The sequence below is a fragment of the Pelodiscus sinensis genome, chromosome 2 (genome assembly GCF_052426305.1).
Source record: "Pelodiscus sinensis isolate ZL-2025 chromosome 2, ASM5242630v1, whole genome shotgun sequence".
NCBI lineage: Eukaryota > Metazoa > Chordata > Testudines > Trionychidae > Pelodiscus > Pelodiscus sinensis.
Window position 1 is genome coordinate 102,242,744 of NC_143053.1, and position 18,482 is coordinate 102,261,225.

General features: G+C 41.4%; 1 protein-coding gene across 2 annotated transcripts in view; it reads left to right on the forward strand.

Annotated features, from left to right (window-relative positions):
- Positions 1-18,482, forward strand: part of CTDP1 (CTD phosphatase 1) — a 187,060-nt gene that overhangs the window by 95,348 nt on the left and 73,230 nt on the right. For both annotated transcript variants that reach the window (XM_075921112.2, XM_075921111.2), the window contains one exon: positions 4,918-5,083. In XM_075921112.2, the coding sequence (XP_075777227.2) occupies positions 4,918-5,083 (166 nt within the window). The remainder of the gene's footprint in view (positions 1-4,917; positions 5,084-18,482) is intronic.

An 18,482-nucleotide genomic window follows, 5' to 3' on the forward strand; every position in this document is an offset into this window, starting at 1 on the left:
GTTCACTGATAACTTAAATGTTGTATATGTACAAATGAGCTGTAAGGGAAAGATATTCAAAGGCACAAATGTCAGATGCCTTACTTTAAATAGTATTTAGGGGTCTAATTTCCATTTGTGCCTACTGAAAATTGACCCCTGAATTTGTAGTTGCACACTCTATAATAAATATATTGAGAACCTCATCTCTGGGTTTTGTCTAGTTTATTTCATGTAATTATCCAGTGAGTATAATTCTGCCTACCCTCTTTCTCCTTGCCATGTTTCTCAGCCTTAGAATGTTAACATTAGTAACCTAGGTGGCAGCAGGAGAAAACTATTGGACGAGGATGGGGTTGAGAGCTAGCTTTCTCTCTCAGCTATTGAATAAATATGTATTTTGGGGGAAAAGCATCAGTACACTGCATTGAAAATTCCCGCTAGTGCTACAGCAATACTTATTTTCACTTTTATGTCTGTGGAGTCAACATACGATTCCTTTGAGGTAGTGAAATGAAAGGAAGGGGGTGGAAATACAACTTGAAATATGACCTTCACACTTACAAGTTTGGATAGTTGGGCAGCCTGGAGACAGAACAGAGCTACAGAAATCAAATAAAACAACCAATGGTCTAGTAGCACTTTATAGACTAACAAAACATGTAGATGGTATCATGAGCTTTCGTGGGCACAGCCCACTTCTTCAGATGATGGGAGGAACAGGTTAATTTGTCAATCCTGCTTTAAAAACAAAATCACAGTAATAACCAAAAGCATCTAAACTGCTGTATATACTCGTTCATAAGTCAACTTTTTTGGGGGAAAAAAGTACCGCTGTGAGGAGTGGGAGTCATTTTATGAGTGTACTGAAGGACTTGCTAGCTGCTTACAGGAGTCTCTCAGCTGTCAGACTTTTAACTGAAAACACTTGACTGATAGCACTTCATATTTTAACACTGAGCAGGATGAAGGATTTTCTGGCTGCCAGGAAGTGTTAAAGGCTCACTGTTAGTGTTAAGTGATAAAAGCTTAGCTTAGAGCCTGCTGACCATGAAGCACTGGTATTGGAAGTCTCTACTCTGGATTCAGTTTATAAATGGGTCAGTGACGTTTTTAACCATTTTTTTTCTCTGTAAATTTGGGTGGTCGACTTATAAACAACTGGGTCTATGTTTGAATATATATGGTAATTAATTATTTTGTGTGTGTAAATTTAAAAAAACTTTTGGTGGGCCAAAACTAACAGTTAGCTCAGGTTGACATTGTATTTCCGCCCCACCTTGCTTTAAGGCAGGGTTGCTCGACTTTGGAAGCCCCAAGGGCCACGATGATACTCACAGCACATACCGAGGGCCGCAACTTAAGTGTGGTTGCATATACATGCAAATATATGTGCAAATATATGCAAGTAGCTTCTTTCACACTGACGGGCATGCATACAAAGGTTAAGGCAAGATTACACAATATGCAGGCCCCATTTAAGTCAGTTCTGCTGTTATTAATAAAATGCAATATTTCCCCATTTCCACCCATATGACAGCACTTTTAATGAGCAATGATAGTCCAGGAATTTAACTACTAAAACCCTTATCAACAGGAGACCATTATATAGACTTCGTTTTTGTTTTGGCTCCCACCTGCGGGCTGTGTGAAGCCCGCGGGCCGTGTGTTGAGTAGCCCTGCTCTACGGTAAAATGGTTTTATACAGTTTTTCTGTTTCAATCAGTATATAATACTGAAGCAGAGTATAAGTGGTAATAAACTCATGTCACTTTTTAACATCTTGACTCTCTTTAAAACACACAGTGGATCTGAGTTGGTGTACAGAGTTGGTGGTGGACTTTGCCAGTATGCTTCAGCCCTGTAGCACTGAGATCTGCACCTGTTAACAAACAATTCTCCAATTCACAGACTTCAGTGTACCCTATTACAGCCGTTGCCTCAGGGAGTGTAGCACTAGTACATGCTTTCTTTTGCTGTTTTAAGAACTCTGTTTTAATATATAGTCTGGGGTTGTTAGCAACACATTTCTGTAATACACAAACAATACCAATTTGTACTTGTTGGAGACTGAGAGGGACAAATAGCCATGGAGTTGGATACAATCTCTGTCTCCTCTGTGAAGAGCTGTCCTGTCAATAGGACAGTTAAGGGCAACCATCCCGGGCCACCAAGGTTGCAGCCTCAATTGCCCAATGGCCAGGACTTGTGAGGCCCATGGTGTCCTGGGGAGTTACTTGGGAGGGCCTGGCATAGGGCAGCAACAGGAGTTGGGCTCCACTGTACTCATTGCAGTGTCAGGAAGCAGAGTTCGGTGTGCTGGAAGGCAGAGAACCAGAGCAGACTTGGGTTGCTCCAGCTCCTATCTCTGTGATGAGTGCGCAAGGGGGGGCTGACTTGCAGCAGCCATGCCAGGTCCTCAAGTAATCCTCCTCACGAAGCTTGGGGGAGGAGATTTTGGGCAAGGGATGTAATGGGGGCGGAGTAGGAAGTGGGCAGGGCTTAGGAAAGGGGAGGTGGGGGGATCAGAGTGGAGCAGAGGTGGGATCTGGGGAAGGTTGTCCCCCTATGGATGGCATTGTCTCTGGGATAAGGTGAGGTACCTTATATTGACATCTTCCCATGCTATCAGTGTAGTTGAATAAATACATTCTACCTTCCAGGATTGTCAAACATTTCACATTGACTAAATTTACAAAAACAACATTGATTTCTTGTTCAGACGAGTCAACATACAGGAAAATAAGATTTTAAAAGCACAAACTCCCAGTATTATCCGTGATGTAACTCAGGGGTACAGAACCTTTTTTGGGTCAGGGGCTTCTGGCCCACAGAAAAATCTGTCAGGGGCCATGCACAAGTGAAAAGCAAAAAAAAAACCCCAAAAGAAGAAAAAACAAACCCTTGCTGATCTGACCCCCTACTGAGAAGAAAGACACTCCTCACATTCCCCACGCATACTAGAGCCCGGAGGGGGCTAGGCTAGTAGATTTTGTGTGCTCCAGTCTTGCTGCGGGGCGGTGATGGTGCTGGAGCACTAGTGCAGGCTCCCAAATGCTGGGGAGGAGACCTTGAGAAATGGGGGCCGGATTCAGGCAAGCTGGCAGCTGCATCCGGCTCCTGAGTCTTAGGTTCCCCAGCCCTGATGTAGATGAAAGTATCTCCAAATCCTTCTGTGGTCTCCAGTGTTGTAATAAGACATCTCTGTCGTAGACAGAATAAATCACATTATTTATCAGCATTAGAGAGCAATGTGAAGTTTACCTTATTTTGACACACAAGCAAAAATGATTTGGTGGGGAGGGATAGCTCAGTGGTTTGAGCATTGGCCTGCTAAATCCAGGGTTGTGAGTTCAATCCTTGTGGAGGCCATTTAGGGATTTGGGGCAAATATTTGTCAGGGATGGTACTTGGTCCTGCTGTGAAGGCAGGGGACTGGACTCAATGACCTTTCAAGGTCCCTTCCAGTTCTAGGAGATAGGCAATCTCCATTAATTTATTTATTTATTGCCATTGCTAGTCTATGGCCTCATGGTCAAAAATAAATGTTTATAACATTATACTTAACCGGTATCCCTCCTCTTTTCCTCTTTTTTTTTTAAAAGCTCCTGGCCCATCAACAATCAATCTACTTTTAATTGTTACTTTCTGTCCTTTAATCTATGTATTTACAATATTAGTGTTTTAATGAAAGTGTGTGCATGGTTTCTTAGAGATCTTACAGATGTAGAATAGCTGTTATCCTTAACGTAATGAACATTTTCTCAGAATGCTAGGGAGGAAGGTCTTATCTTTGCTGGGGAGGATAGGTCTTATCCTATCTAGAAATCTTTACCAGCAAAAGTTCCACTAGTCTAGCACTACCTACAAAACTATTTTGAACATTGTGTTAGCAGCTGGCTGCTTATGCTATACTTGATCCACACATCTTCGGATTGTATTGGTAAAAGACGTGACACTGTGGATAAGCATTCCAGTTCCTTGACAAGCTTTCTATATTTATAACTAGAAGACTTACTCAGCACTGCCTGGCTCCTTCTGGCAGGGGGCTGGCAGGGAGGAGGGAGTGCAGGAATCGGCAGGGCCTTGGAGATATGGGAGGCAATGCAGGAATCTTTGGGAATACAAGACCGAGGATTGGGGGCTGAGGAGGGTCCCACCCAGTATGGGCCTTTTCTCTCTGCTAGCCCACCCTTTGGCCACTGGGGTTTTTCTCTTCTCCCCTTTCCTCCACCCTCTGAGCATTACAGACAAGGCCCAGAAAGGGAGGAAAGGTTTGGGGTAGGAGGGCTACTTAACTAGTGTGCTGGCAGGCAGGATGGTGGTGGCCCAACCCTGCTGAACACTCCCTTAGTGGTACAGCTGCCCCCAGTGGGATGCTCTGCAAGATAGCGGTCTCCTGCAGGCTCGCTGCTCCCAGTGCCCACTGTGTATAGCGTCCATCCAAACAGCCCCAGCCCCAATCTCCCTCTTTTTCCATGTTTTGGAAAACTGTCCCTTTCCTGGCATTTCCAGTTTGGAACAACCAAACCCTGACCTTGCTTTAAGTTTGGAGAAGAGGAAACTGCACATCAGATTTGGTGGTCGTAGCTCTTACCGTTTAGGAGTTTTTGAACAAATGGACTGGAAGACACATAGACAAACTCATAAACTTCTAAACATATAGATTTTTTAAAATTGGTATAGACAATTACTAATATGCAGGTTTTTGTGGGGGAGGGAGGGGAGAATAGTACAGTGAGAGGCGATGTGGTAATGAATTTTTCCAATTCCAGATACATTGGATTATTCCAGTTATTCAAAGGAGGGCAAGCTGTGCTTAAGTGAAGCTGTAGCTCTTCCATAACCATACACTTCATGTTGAATCTGATTCAGTTCTATGGAAATTGTACTTCAAATTGATTTTTTTTCTCACGTGGGACCTGTGAAATTTTTCAGAGTTGTTCAACCACATCAGCAGCAGCTGTTTGATGAAGAGGAGTTACCAGCAAGTGAAAATGAAGATCAACCTGGTCCATCCAAACGGAAACGCCAGCCAAGTATGTCCGAGACAATGCCACTGTACACACTATGTAAAGAGGATTTAGAGAGTATGGATAAAGAGGTGAGCTAAACTAATTGTCAGGATTCTAACAGTATTATTGTATTAGTCAGTTACACATGATAGTATTCTATTAAACTACGTACATACGTGAAATTACTTGCATGTTACTGAGTGCGTGTAACTATTGATGGGAGGGGAAGCCAAGATACAGTAACTTAAAACTAAAATATTTTAATTGACCTAGAAATACATTTCATTACACAGTTGTGTGCTACAAAAAGTTTTAACCTAAGATCATGTAAATACTTTCATGGAAGTAGACCTATAAAGTAGTTCAAATCGACATAATTTTGGTACAACAGAAAATGTGCATGAATGTTATGTAAAGTATTAAATATTGTCACACTAAATTTCATATAAATGAGGACCTAAAATCTCTTAAGATTACCAATTACAAAACCAATCCATCTGTTAGTGTGTGACATTCAAAAGGAACCATAGTTTACTTTTCAGCTTCACGTAACTGGCGTTCAGTAATACATGCATTATATGCCTGAGGAAAAAGAAACAGCTGTTTTATGGAGAGTTGTATATGTGGATTGATTCTTCTATTATGGTAAAGGTGACTTCTAGAATTTGAAATCTAGCCTATGTTTACAGTGAGAAGGTTTGATGACAAAAGTGCTGTTGACATACAAAAGTCACCAAAAGTGAAAAATGGTCAACCAGTTTTTCTGCCTCCCATTGTCGACATTCCGCAGCCATGTTACTAGCACCCTGTTGACAGAGCAAAGCAATGTGACTAAACATCTCACAATGCAGTGTTGTGGGAAGGCAAAGCTGATCCCTGCTCTTCTTGGGATTTCCTTGTAGCTCTGTGTGCTCTCTGTGCTGAGGAATATCAAAGCTACACAACAGACTCTTCAGCCCTCCCACTGCAGCAGCAGTCCATCTGCCGCTGTGTTCGTAATTCAGGGCAGAACAGAAGCAGTCCAATTATTTGTTCTTTGTTCCCTAAACAGAGCAGCTCACTCAGTTGTCCAGTATTTCCCGGAATTTTGAAAGGGGAGGGTCTGTTAGCTTGAAACAGTTAGATCTGTGATTTTACTGGTCAGAAGATGGGCGGTCTGCAGTGTCCTCCCCCCTTCAGATCCATCATTGGTGTTTGGTGTAGTTGAGACGTAGGCAGATTAGATAAAACAATAAGATTTTTATTACATAACACAAATAAACAAACTAGGACTCCCTGCAACATCATAACAATGGATTGGACATTAGCACAGATATTAATATAGGGGATGTACCCCAGAGCCAGGACTCTTACACTAGGGAAACAAGACAATAGGGAAGGACTATACCATGTCCTGTAGACACAGGGAGGACACAGGAATGCCAGGAACTGGATTCCAAGGAGCTCTGGAACAGGTAAGTAGACTTCCCTCGATCTTCTGTCTTCTTTCTTCCGTTCTTGACATGCTGTCCTGAATGTGGTATGTGAACACTCCCTATATAGGATTTCTTCTAGATGTTACCTCCCCTGGCTCTAGCTCTCAGCAAGGCTGGCTCACTGTGGGAGGTCTCTGTGCCCCACTGAGATGATCTGCTTGCACAGCATCCAGAGACACAGAGCACTGTCAGAGTGACAGACACTTCCCTATATACTTTCCAGTTGCTGGCCACTCCGAGTTCCCAACTTTTACTCTAGCATGGAGAAGAAGGGGACACCAAGGAGGAGGCCAGGTTGTCCTTTTGCCAATTCAAGATGGAGATTCAACCAAAATGGCAACCATATGAATCAAACATGTATTTAACCCATTTCTTTCCAACAGGGCACATGCCTGCAGGGCAGCAGAGATCACAAAACACTTAAGCACAGCCATCAGGGCAGGCATTGTTGGATACTGGTGGAAGTCAGTTGTCTCAACAAAACAAACAGCAGAGTCCATTCTGGCTCTTTGTCAGCAATAAAGGAAGGAACAAAAGCCTCTCACAGGGCTGGAAGTTTTTTGTCACCAAAACTGGGTGGTTTTTCTCCACAAGAGTCACGTTGCAGTGTAAGCACTTACTGCTTTGTCCCCAAAAGGCAATTTTTAATGACAAAACATGCCAATGTAGACAAAACCCTAGTCATTGATGTACGGGGGTAATCCTTTGAAAATAGGATCATATTAAATGCCAGCTACAGAGATCTTTTTAAAAATAGCAATATCTTGTTTTATTCTTGATGATTATTGTAAAATTCTAGGTTTACTTGTATATCTGATGTCTATTTAGATGCTATAATATATATATTCTAAGTTGAATTTACACCTTTTTTAAAAATGCCACGTAAAATAATGAGTATTAAATGGTAAAATATTTAGCTCAAATGCAAAAAATAAGGCAACTTCATGTAAGGTAGTACGGCAATGTTAATTACAATGTAATGAAAGTGAACAGTTAAAAACTGAATGTGTCATCTGAGGGTATTGTCAGAAGTTAAGATATCAATACCTGCACAAAAGATGTGTATTCATTTAAATGTACTGAGAATAATATCTCCTTTTAATTTAGGATTTCCCAGCTCTTTGTTTTGAATCACATATCAAACATAGACTAGCAGTATATTTTTTTAAACATTATTTGGGATGGGTCTTGTTTGTAACTCCATCTGGTCTTTGAGTATTCAGAATGCTTTCTTAGAGATTGTTATATTTTCCGTGCAGCTTGGTCAAGAGTCTGCCTTTTCCTTTGCATGCTTGAATGAAGAGTATAATGAACAATCTCATTTACATCACACTTGTTTGCAGGTTCTCACAAATGATCAATTATTTATAGTACCTATGGTCCCTAGTTAAAGACCTGGACTGCATAGTCCTAGATGCTGTACTCTTATATTTATAAGAAGCACATGAGATCTTTTTCAGGGGGATAAGGCAACACGCTGCATTTATTAATAATATAACACAGTAACATATGCATTTACTTTCATACACATACGTACGTACGTACATACATATGTGTGTATGTACGTACGTACGTGCGTCGTGCTGGTGGAATAATTTACCAGTCTGTTGCGCGGCCCAACCTATTGGCCAGATAGGTCAGGTGTGAGGAAGGAGCCAAGTCCTTGTCAGTCCAGACTGATGCTCCTCTTGGTCTTAGCAGGACAGAACCTGAAGAACCATAAAAGACACCCCTTCTTTTATAGGATTTTCCTTCTGTGCAAGTCTATGCATTTTGTTTTGTCAGGCCGTAATTAGTCATTCAGCATCACAATCAATCTTCCTATGACATACGCTTATTGGGAAGAAGTTGCTCTCACAGTCATCTGATATTGGTATTCTGATGACCTCTTCTGAGTGTCGTCTTTCTGGCAAAAGTTGTGATTGGTTTCCTATCAAGGGGTCCTTGCCACTGACTTCAGGGTTTGTCAGTCTGCCCCGGGCCAATTTCCGTCTTCAAAGTGTTCAGCTTAATTGATGACTCGTTTGGTGTCTGACTGAGTTCTCTGCTCCTCCTCTGACCATTTGGGCATGCAGTAACCTTCACACTTATCTTTTCTCAAACATCCTTTCTCTGATTCACACAAACAATACATTTAGCATAATTGCAGCGTGGGACAGAAGAGAGTACTTCTAATCACAAGGTTATAAGGTTTTTCAATATGCTAACTTCTTTCTCTCTATTACAACGCATTAGCTAACACTAGCATTACTATGCATTACAGTGTTCCATCTCTGCACTTCACTATGCTAACATCAAACAGAGCTGGAGCTAAGTTAATAAAGCTGCCTGGCCTGTCTGAGGCCTACATCTTGCATTTAAGTTTAAGCCAAACCTTTTTGCTATCACATTTTACGTTCTTTAGCACAAGAACAGTCATTTTACTGTGCTTACAATGTAGCACTGGAATTGGAATTTTGTAACTAATAAGTCAGTTATAATAAATGTAAGTGTAACACAAGAGATGACAGATACCGAGATATGGTGAAGGGAGGTGGGGGGGAGGGGGAGAGACTATAGTTTCATTGGTCAGCCAGGTACATCACTAGTCTAGCTATTGAGCTTTTTGTAGGCACCACAGCAAAAAAAGATTGTTTGGGTTTACATTTTTGAATGAGAATAATGCATTAGTTTTGCAAGTATCTATAGGGAGTTCCTTCCAACCATTTTGGAAAATGTAACAAGTGCAAGGTGGAGGCAGGCATCATAGGTGGAAGTAGACATGAAAGAGAGATGATAGGGGGGATAGGGATAGGCTATAAAGAGCCTTGAAAGTGAAGTAGCTTACTTTGATACCTTAGGGTAGAATTTTATTTTCAATCATTTCTCAGAAAAACTTTCTTGACTCATTACTTGGACCATCTCTGAAGTGACTCTTCTAAATGCTCTGTTCACTCTTCACACTTCCATATTTTTACACGTGCAGAGTAAGGACTGAATGGTGATGGTGTGACAACAGCAAGCTGCTTTTAAGTGTGATAACTAGCTATTTTTCTGAATCTGGACAACCTTGCTTGCTTTCCTGCTTCTGTGCATGAGTTTGTCTTGTTTCATGTTTCTTCAGGTAACATGAAGAAGACTACAAGATGACATAATTTGCTAATCTTCAATTGCTTGAATTTTCCATAGTAACTTCATGATGAGGTTACTTGAATTGGCAATGCTGTGAAGAACAAATGTGATTCTGTGCAAAGCTTAAGCCTTTGTAAGGAAGTGTTGTCTCTTACCCAGTCCAAAGCAACCATTAATTTATTATTGTCACTTGTTCCTCCTTACCTATGCTTTTAATAGCTTGCCTATGCTTTTAATATTTCTGGTTAAGCCAGTTATGATATTTAAAGGTATTAGGAGTATAAAGCATCATCATTTCTGTTCTGACATTTTTTAGCAGAATTTGGAATAATAATTTTGTGGGGAGAACTGTAGGGAGAAGTACTGATTGTGCTGGAAGCATAATACAGAGGAGATTGGTCTAATGTTTCAGATAATGAACCAGATTTCTTCTATGATGGAAAGAATTTCGGAGTGCCCTGAGATGACAGAAATGCCTGTAATAACTGTGTTGTGTTAAATTGCAAAGATAAAAGTAACACACTAATGAAACATTGAAACTTTAAAGTTATCTTCTGTTCTTTTATTCTGAAATAGCTAAATTAATTCTAGTGTTCTGCTTGGTCATTTCTCAGAAAAACTTCATTTCTAGGTACATTTCAAACAATTGTGTGTTCTCTGCAGCTTTCTATTAGTTCTGGCTTCTCTTGTGGCACACATTACATTGAGAATATTTTCTCTTCAGTTGATTACTATGTATTATTGATAACTCATTCTGTTTGAAAAATATCTTTTCTGTAGTTTTTTGTTTAGACTTCCATTTCTTAAAAGCACTTCATAAAAGTGTTTAATTGCTTCTGAATATTCTGACTGAACTACAAGGTGTGAACGCTTGTATAGAAAAATATACGATTTAAGATTATAGAAACATCTGTTGAGATCAGTATTGCAATATTTTAAAGTATCACCAAGCAAACTCACTTTCTAAATTTGAGCATTAGAATAAAACAGATTTAGAATTTTTATGCTTGCTACCCATTGAATGAATCACTCAGTCCTTAATTTCAAAGTCCTATATGTGATTGGCCAAGCCACTTGAAGGTCCTCTTCATGCTGCCTGATCAAGCCCCTCCCACAACATCTTCATTTTATTTGAACAATGGAACAGTTTCAAGACTTAAAACTACAGTAAAACTCCAATTGTCCGGCATCCAGTGGTCCGGCACTCCCGATAGTCTGGCACCAATTGGAACCTGGAAGTGCTCTGGCCAGCCAGACAATTGGAGCTACTCTGCTTTGCTTCCCCAAGTTTGCTGCTGCCGCTGCTAAAACTGACCAGCGGAGGACTTGGGGAAGCGGCACAGAGCAGAGCGGCTGAGTTGCTGCCGGGTTGGTCTCTCAGCGCCGCCCCTCACCTCTCCCGCTCGGCGCCCAGCAGCACCCCAGCTGCTCTGCTCCACGCCGCTTCCCCAAGTCCGCCGCTGCAGCTGCTGAAACTGACAAGCGGCAGACTTGGAAGCTGCGGAGCAGAGCAGTTGGGGTGCTGCCAGGCACTGAGCAAGGGAGTGAGGAGCAGCACTGCGGGACCAACCGGGCAGCACCCCAGCTGCTCTGCCCACCGCTTCCCCAAGTCCGCCACTCGTCAGTTTCAGCAGCGGTGGACTTGGGGAAGCCGTGGGGCAGAGCAGCTGGGGTGCTGCCCGGTTGGTCCTGCAGTGCCGCCCCTGAGAAATTTTCATCTGGTAAACCAGCTTTTTGGATGGAGTACTGGGGGGTTCAAATCAAGGCTATCCTGGGATACAAGTTTAATGATAGTCACTGCTGTGGCTCCATAATCCAAAGAATTTTTTCGACTTGAGCACTTTGTTATAACATGTTTTTTTCATACCATTGAATGTTCCTCTTTCCTGTTGTGTAGCGCCAACTCAAAGACCAAAAGAGTAGTTCAGTCTCCAGATACATACAGTCTTTGGCTTCTCTAAACAACATAAGTACCAGTTATTCAGGGGGTTTTCATTTGGAAATAAATTGAGACCACCATTCACACATAATTTGATCGGTGATGGAACTTGGCTTCACATTTGCCTGCAATGGTTTTTGCTTGGCTGTTTCCATCGAGATTTATCAGGCAACTGAAGGATAGCTTTCAGCCTCAGCAATCTTCTTCTGATTTTTACCCCTTAAAGCCACTTTTTTTTTTTAAAAAAAAGCCATATTTTGTTACCATGTTTATTCATAGCCCTCACGCTCACCTGTAAACAGTAGCTCTCATCATGAGGTTCAGACAAGTTTATATAATGAAAATTCATTTTTAAGTAAAATAAGCTATCAAAGCCAGGATTTTCCATCCCTTTCCATTATCAGCCTCCAGGGAAGCAATCCTTCCTAGTTGTTCTTTTGTCTCCTAGTATCAGCTGCAGAAGGTGACTTTGATATACTTCACTTCTCTTGCTGTCCAAGCTGAGTCCTTCTGGGAAAAAATTCCCCACTTTCCACTCTGTAACCTGAGTGGTGATATCACAACTAGGGATGTAAGCAACTAGTCAACTATCTGATAAGCTTAAGCTTATCGGATAGTCGCGTAGTGACTGGACTAGTCACTCCTTCTCCTCCTTCCCCCGGCTGCTTCTAAGAGACAGCAAGGGGGGGAGCAGGAGCCAGTGCTGGGGGGGGGGGAGCCATCTTAAAAACCGGTTCCCCCAGCACTGTCTCCATGGGGGGTAGGAGAGGCAGAGCCGCAGCAGAGGGGACTGGGTGTGAGCCAGGTATCAGCTGATTCCTGGCTCATGCCCAGTCCCCCCTGCTGTACTTCAGCCTTTTAAATATATTAAGAGCCTGGTGGCTCTTAATACATCGACTAGTCATTACTTGATTAAATGCAATTAGCATCCCTAATTTCACAACTATGCCAGACTGAAATGGGAGCAGAAGATAATCAAGCAGATGTTTAACCCATTTGTCAGCAGCCCTCTTTCAGAATTGTAGTTCAGAAGATAGCCTGGATGATATGGCTTATCAGATTTATAGGGAAGCCCAGTTATGGATTTTCTCCTGGAGGAAGGAGATGTCAAACTTCTACTTGGCTCCACTGTTTTCTCATTTATCAGAGCCCTCTGTGAAATTACCATATGCTGAATAACTGTGCAGCCTACCTGTTGGGTAAACCTTTCACTTCAAGTGCCTACTCATGTCCATTCCATATTTGGTGTGTGTCCTCATCACATGCACCAGTGTCAGAAGTTTTTCCCTCAGCCGCATCTTTAGGGGACTGGCTTTAGCAACCCATGGAGTGGCACCTCCATCATGTGTGACCATGTTTAGACCCAATTCTCCATCTTCTACCAAATTCAGTGGAGCTACACTAATTTACACCAGTGAAAAACTTAACCCATAATCTTCAAAACAATGCATCACGTAATATGCATTTTTATAGCCAAGTAGATTTAAGTATTTACAGTGATTCAGTTGAGTGAAACATTCTCTTAATATTTAATTCTTTCAAACAAGTATTTGTACATACACCTTATACAAAAGTTAATGTAAACAAAATGTTTTAATTCATTTGGTCCATTTTATCAATGTCTCCATTTCTTTCATCCTGCTAAGTATATTATAAATAGTGACTAGTCTTCTTAATCCTGATGTGTTCCAGATTAGTAGCAATACTTAATATGCTGTGAATTAAGGGTCAGCATTTTCCTCACACAGTTTAGTGAAAGTTATCTCAGTGAATACTAGCCCCTTAGTTAATTTAAAATAGTAATTGGATGAGATGGATATGTGTCTACTGTAAAATGATAGTTGCCTTGAGCTTACTTATACACAAGGCTCCACCAAATTCATGGCCTCTTCTCATAAATGTCATGGTATTGGAATTTTAAAAAATCTTAATTTCAGTGTTGAAACAAAGCATGAACATATTTTTTAAATGTCAGTATATAAACATGTGAAGCCCTTTCATTAACAAAAGCAGCTGGAAAAAAGTTCTGGTTTTAAATGAGTATGGAGCATCTTGCAACTGTCTTCATTCCATCTCTGTACAGAAAACACTTCTCTGTATTTGGACATAGCTCGCTCTGCATCCCCAGAGTTCATTGGAATTGTCAGACAATGCAAGTTAGCCTTGCAAATAGGGATGATAAGCATCACCTGGTAAACATTATGTGGGTGGGTGGTTGCTCCCCAGTTAGTTAAACATTGGCTGTGTCTAAACTGCATCCCTTTTCCATAAAAGGGATGCAAATTAGACATATCACAATTGCAAATGAAGGAGGGATTTAAATCCCCCCCCCCCGCGCTTCATTAGCATAAAAATGGCTGCCGCTTTTTCCAGCTTGGAGCTTTGCCGGAAAAAAGCGCCAGTCTAGACGCGGATCTTCGGAAAATAAAGCCTTTTTATTTTAAGGGATCCCTTATTTAGCCCTCATTTTAAGAGGGATAAGGGATCTTTCGGAAAAGGCTTTATTTTCTGAAAGATCCGCGTCTAGACTGGCGCTTTTTTCCGGCAAAGCTCCGAGCCGGAAAAAAGTGGCAACCATTTTTATGCTAATGAAGCGGGGGGGATTTAAATCCCCACTTCATTTGCAATTGCGATTTGTCTAATTTGCATCCCTTTTACGGAAAAGGGATGCAGTCTAGACACAGCCATTGTGTTTAACCGATTTAACTTTTTAAATAGCAGTTTACATCCCTACTTGCAATGTGGGGGATTATGCCTTGCACTGAGTTCCAAAATTATAGTTCAGGCACATTAATCTGTTTTGGGATATTTTTGTAAGGACTCTTCAGTCTAGAACTCCTGTCGAAGCCAAGATGCCAGTTAATTGTAACTGGTAACCATCACTCAGTAAGGGTGATGCTTCCTGGTTAACCATTCACATCCCTAGTGGAAAGTTCCATTAAAACTGATATCGTTGTAATTCTTGGTTTTGGATTGTACAAGTAATTATTGGCTTTGCAAGAAATACATTTTTTTTTTATTCCCACATTTCACTCTCCGTTGCAATGCACTGCCCAAATCAAAAATCACAGCTAGGGCAGCCTCTGAAGATCTTTTTAGTGTAGTTGAGCAATTATCAGCTTTACCGAACTTGCACCTTCACAAAAACTCTTGGAAGGCAGTTCTGTCATAAATTATTTCTACTTGGTAAGAAATAAGGATGTTAAGGAACAGGTATTTTGCTAATTGTGTAGTTGATACAATTTGTATCGACTACACAATTAGTCGATAAGTGGACGCTCGCTCTGGGACCACCGTGCCTCTACATTTTAAATGTAGTAAAGAGCCCAGAGGCTCATGCTACATTTAAAATGCAGAGATACGGGGATCCCAGACCAGCAGGAGATCAGCTCTGTGGTGCTGCCCCTTTGAAATGCTCCCTCAGCATTTCAACTGACCCCAGGCTCCATGCAGCACTAGCCCTTAAAGGAGCCCAGAGTCAACTCCTTGCAGTGCTGCTTTGAAACCCCAAGGCAGCATTTCAAAAGGGCAGCGCCACACGGAGCCCACTTTGAAGTACCCCCTCTTCTGCCCCCTTGCTGCCTCTGTCTGATAGAGGCAGCAAGAGTAGGGGGAGGAATTGACTAGTCGACTCAACTATCCGATAAGCATTTGCTTGTTAAATAGTCAACTAGTCCTTAACATCCTTAGTTTCTCTCTAAGTTATTAGTAAAAGCATCCTGCTTGGTTATGCTGACAGATTAAATATTCTATAATTTGTTGTTTGGCTGAGAGGAATGTATAGTAAATAAAACAATGAATCCACACTATGATGGCTTTTTTGATTTGGCTTCTGAACCGCTGAGGTCTGAATAACTGTATCTGTTTGTTATCCTATTCGGTTGAAACAGATTAACTCCAGCATGTCTGTTCCCCTGATTTACAGTAGTTGTCTGTTCATCTGTGTTCTTTAACTTACTTGTTCTGTATTAAAGTATTCTAATTTTTCCAGTGTGCTTTAATGTAAACAGTATTTTTCAAAACTTTTACTTGAGAAAACATGCATTATACCAGTCTGTAGTAGATGAATTAAAACTTTAAACTGAAAATGTGTTAAGAATGTTTGGTATTTAAAATGCAAGGCAAGGCTGTTAAATAGATTTGATTATTTATAAACTAAATATTTATAACATGCACTGTTAATATTTAATTAGTATCTTGTGGAAAAATCTAACTTTTTTCACACACGTACCATCAAAGTATTTTGATTTTTATATTTCACAAAGATAAAATTGCTTGCTTAACTGAGCCATTTTTAAAAGAAATATATTGTTCCCTTGCTTGGTTTTACAGTGTTCATTTTTTGGTCAGAGTTGTATGTCTTGGAATATTTTACTGAATTATCCAGTCAGCTTTTTTCTTTCTGGCATGAACTTCTTGGAACTGCAGGAATCCTAATTACTGCATCAGCATTTATCAAAATCATTTGCACTCTGCTTAGGTATGGGTTATAAAGAGCCCTTGGGCGGGAGCCCCCTACTGTTATGAAGAAACTGCTGTCACTGTGTACTTCCAAAGTGACTGACTTCTTGGGCACAGCCCTACTGCTAGTTTAATGAAATAATTGAGGCTACCAGTATTCATTTTAATGTCGGATCTTTTTAAAAGAATTTGGATACAATACAGTGCATGTTGGTTTCAATTTGTATACCATGGTATGGCAGCTGTAGCTAGTGTTCTGTCCATTCAGTGATTAAGCAACTGTGAGGTTAAGATCTGTCCCTGAGCATAAATATCTACATATCACTTCATCACAGAAGTGTCAAGAGAATGCTGGATATAGCTGACACATCCTGACAAAAAGATCATGTCCAAACCAGTGTAATGCCTTACTGCAGAAGTGAGTAATTGTAGGCTTCAGAATCTAGCCTCTTTCGGGTTTGTTTGTTTTTATGGAGCTCTTTTTTAAAAAAAAAAAATTGACTACTGGACCCAGTCATAGGATAGGCAGATCTGCACAAACTGTATATAGCTGGAGCAATGTACTTCTATTCTGACTGCAGTAACGGGATCATTATAAATCAATGAGTCACTAAAACAAAAAGTACTAAATTGTGATAAATCTGTTGCGTAAACATATTGTTCCCTGGGGATGAGATTAATAGTCCATTTAGTGTAATCTACATTCTGACTTGGACTATTCTTTAAAGAAGCAGGCTTACTCAGTGTATCAAAACTTAAAAGATCCTGATTGCACTCACTCCAGTGTTGCACATTTCACTCCTGTTGTACAGTAACATTTCCCTTTCTGCAGATGTTATGCAATGATAATATAGTAATGTTAGCACTAATATATTCAGGGCTCAACAAATAATGCCTGTGGCGAGTAGATTGCAACCCGGAAGAGCCGGGTACGGGTGATCTGTACATGCAAGATCGCCAGACGGCACGGCTGGCGAGCAGGGCTTGCCGCAGTTCAGCAAGCCCTGAATATATGTATTTTGTTCTAATGTATTCTAAGGATGTTAAGAACTAGTTGACTATTTGATAAGCAATCGCTAGTCTGTCAGCTAGTCAATTCCCTCCTCCCTTGCTGCCTCTATCAGATAAGGGAAAGAAGGTGTACTTCAAAGCGACAGCACCGCACAGCTGAGCTATGTGCCGCTGCCACTTTGAAACCCCAACATAATGCCAAAGCACCGTGGAGCCCAGGGTCAGCTGGGGACTCCCCAGCTAACTCCGGGTACTGAGTGGCATTTCCCCAGAACCCAGAGTCAGCTGGGGGAGTCCTGAGGCAGCGTTTCAAAGGGGCAGCCACTGCACAGTTGAGCCGGGGATCAGCTGTGTGGTGCTGCCTCTTTGAACGCTGCTTCAGTGTTTCCTAGGGGTAGTGCCGTGGAGCCTAGGGTCAATTGACCCCGGGTTCTTGGGAAATGCCACTCAGAACCCAGAGTTAGCTGGGGAGCCCCCAGTTGACCCCAGGCTCCATGCTGCATGCAGTGCAGCATGGAGCCCCGGGGTCAGCGGGGGACTCTAGTACCCCACTGACCCTGGGCTCCATGGCTTTGAAATACACCAGAGCCCCCACTGGGGATTCTTGTACATTTCAAAGCAGGCACGCTGTGTACAACCCGGAGTCAGTGGGACTTCCCACTGGCCCTGGACTGCACACAGCGTGTCTGCTTTGAAATGTATAAGAGCCCCTGTGGTGGCTCTTAGACACTTCCACATTCGTCCTTTGAAATGTACATCAACTTGTCGAATAGTCGATGGAAATTCCATCAACTATTCAACTAGTCAATTAACCACAATTTAACATCCTTAATGTAGTCTCGCTGACAGACATAAGTTTGTTTTTGTTTTTTAAAGCTAAGGTAAAATACAATTTCCAAAATAGTTGCTGTGGTGCTGAACATGAAGATTTCTGTTTATGGGAAGTCAGCATAAGCATATACATTTCTCACTGAGTTCACCACTGACAGCGTTAACTCAGTCTCTTGAGAAAAATGTGACAAGGAGTCCTGTAGCACCTTATAGACTAACAGATGTATTGGAGCATAAACTTTCATGGGCAAAGAACCACTTCATCAGATTCATCTGACGAAGTGGGTCTTTGCCCACGAAAGCTTATGCTCCAACACATCTGTTAGTCTATAAGGTGCTACAGGACTCCTTGTCACTTTTGCAGATCCAAACTAACATGGCTACCCCTCTGATATAAGAAAAATAACACTCTTCTGAGAAGGGAGGGTGATAAATGTGCTAAGAATAATTGATTATGGGAAACTAGGATGCAAGAGCCAAACTTTCCTTTCAGATATGTAGATATATAACTCCCATTGAAGTTGGTATGAAGCATCTTAAGGGCAGAATTCTGGCTTTTAGTTACAGAATTCTGGCTTTTAGTTACAGAATGCCAAGGAAAGTAACGATAAATAAGAATGCAAACAATTTGTGTTCACATTCCTCTTTTCCCGGATTTAC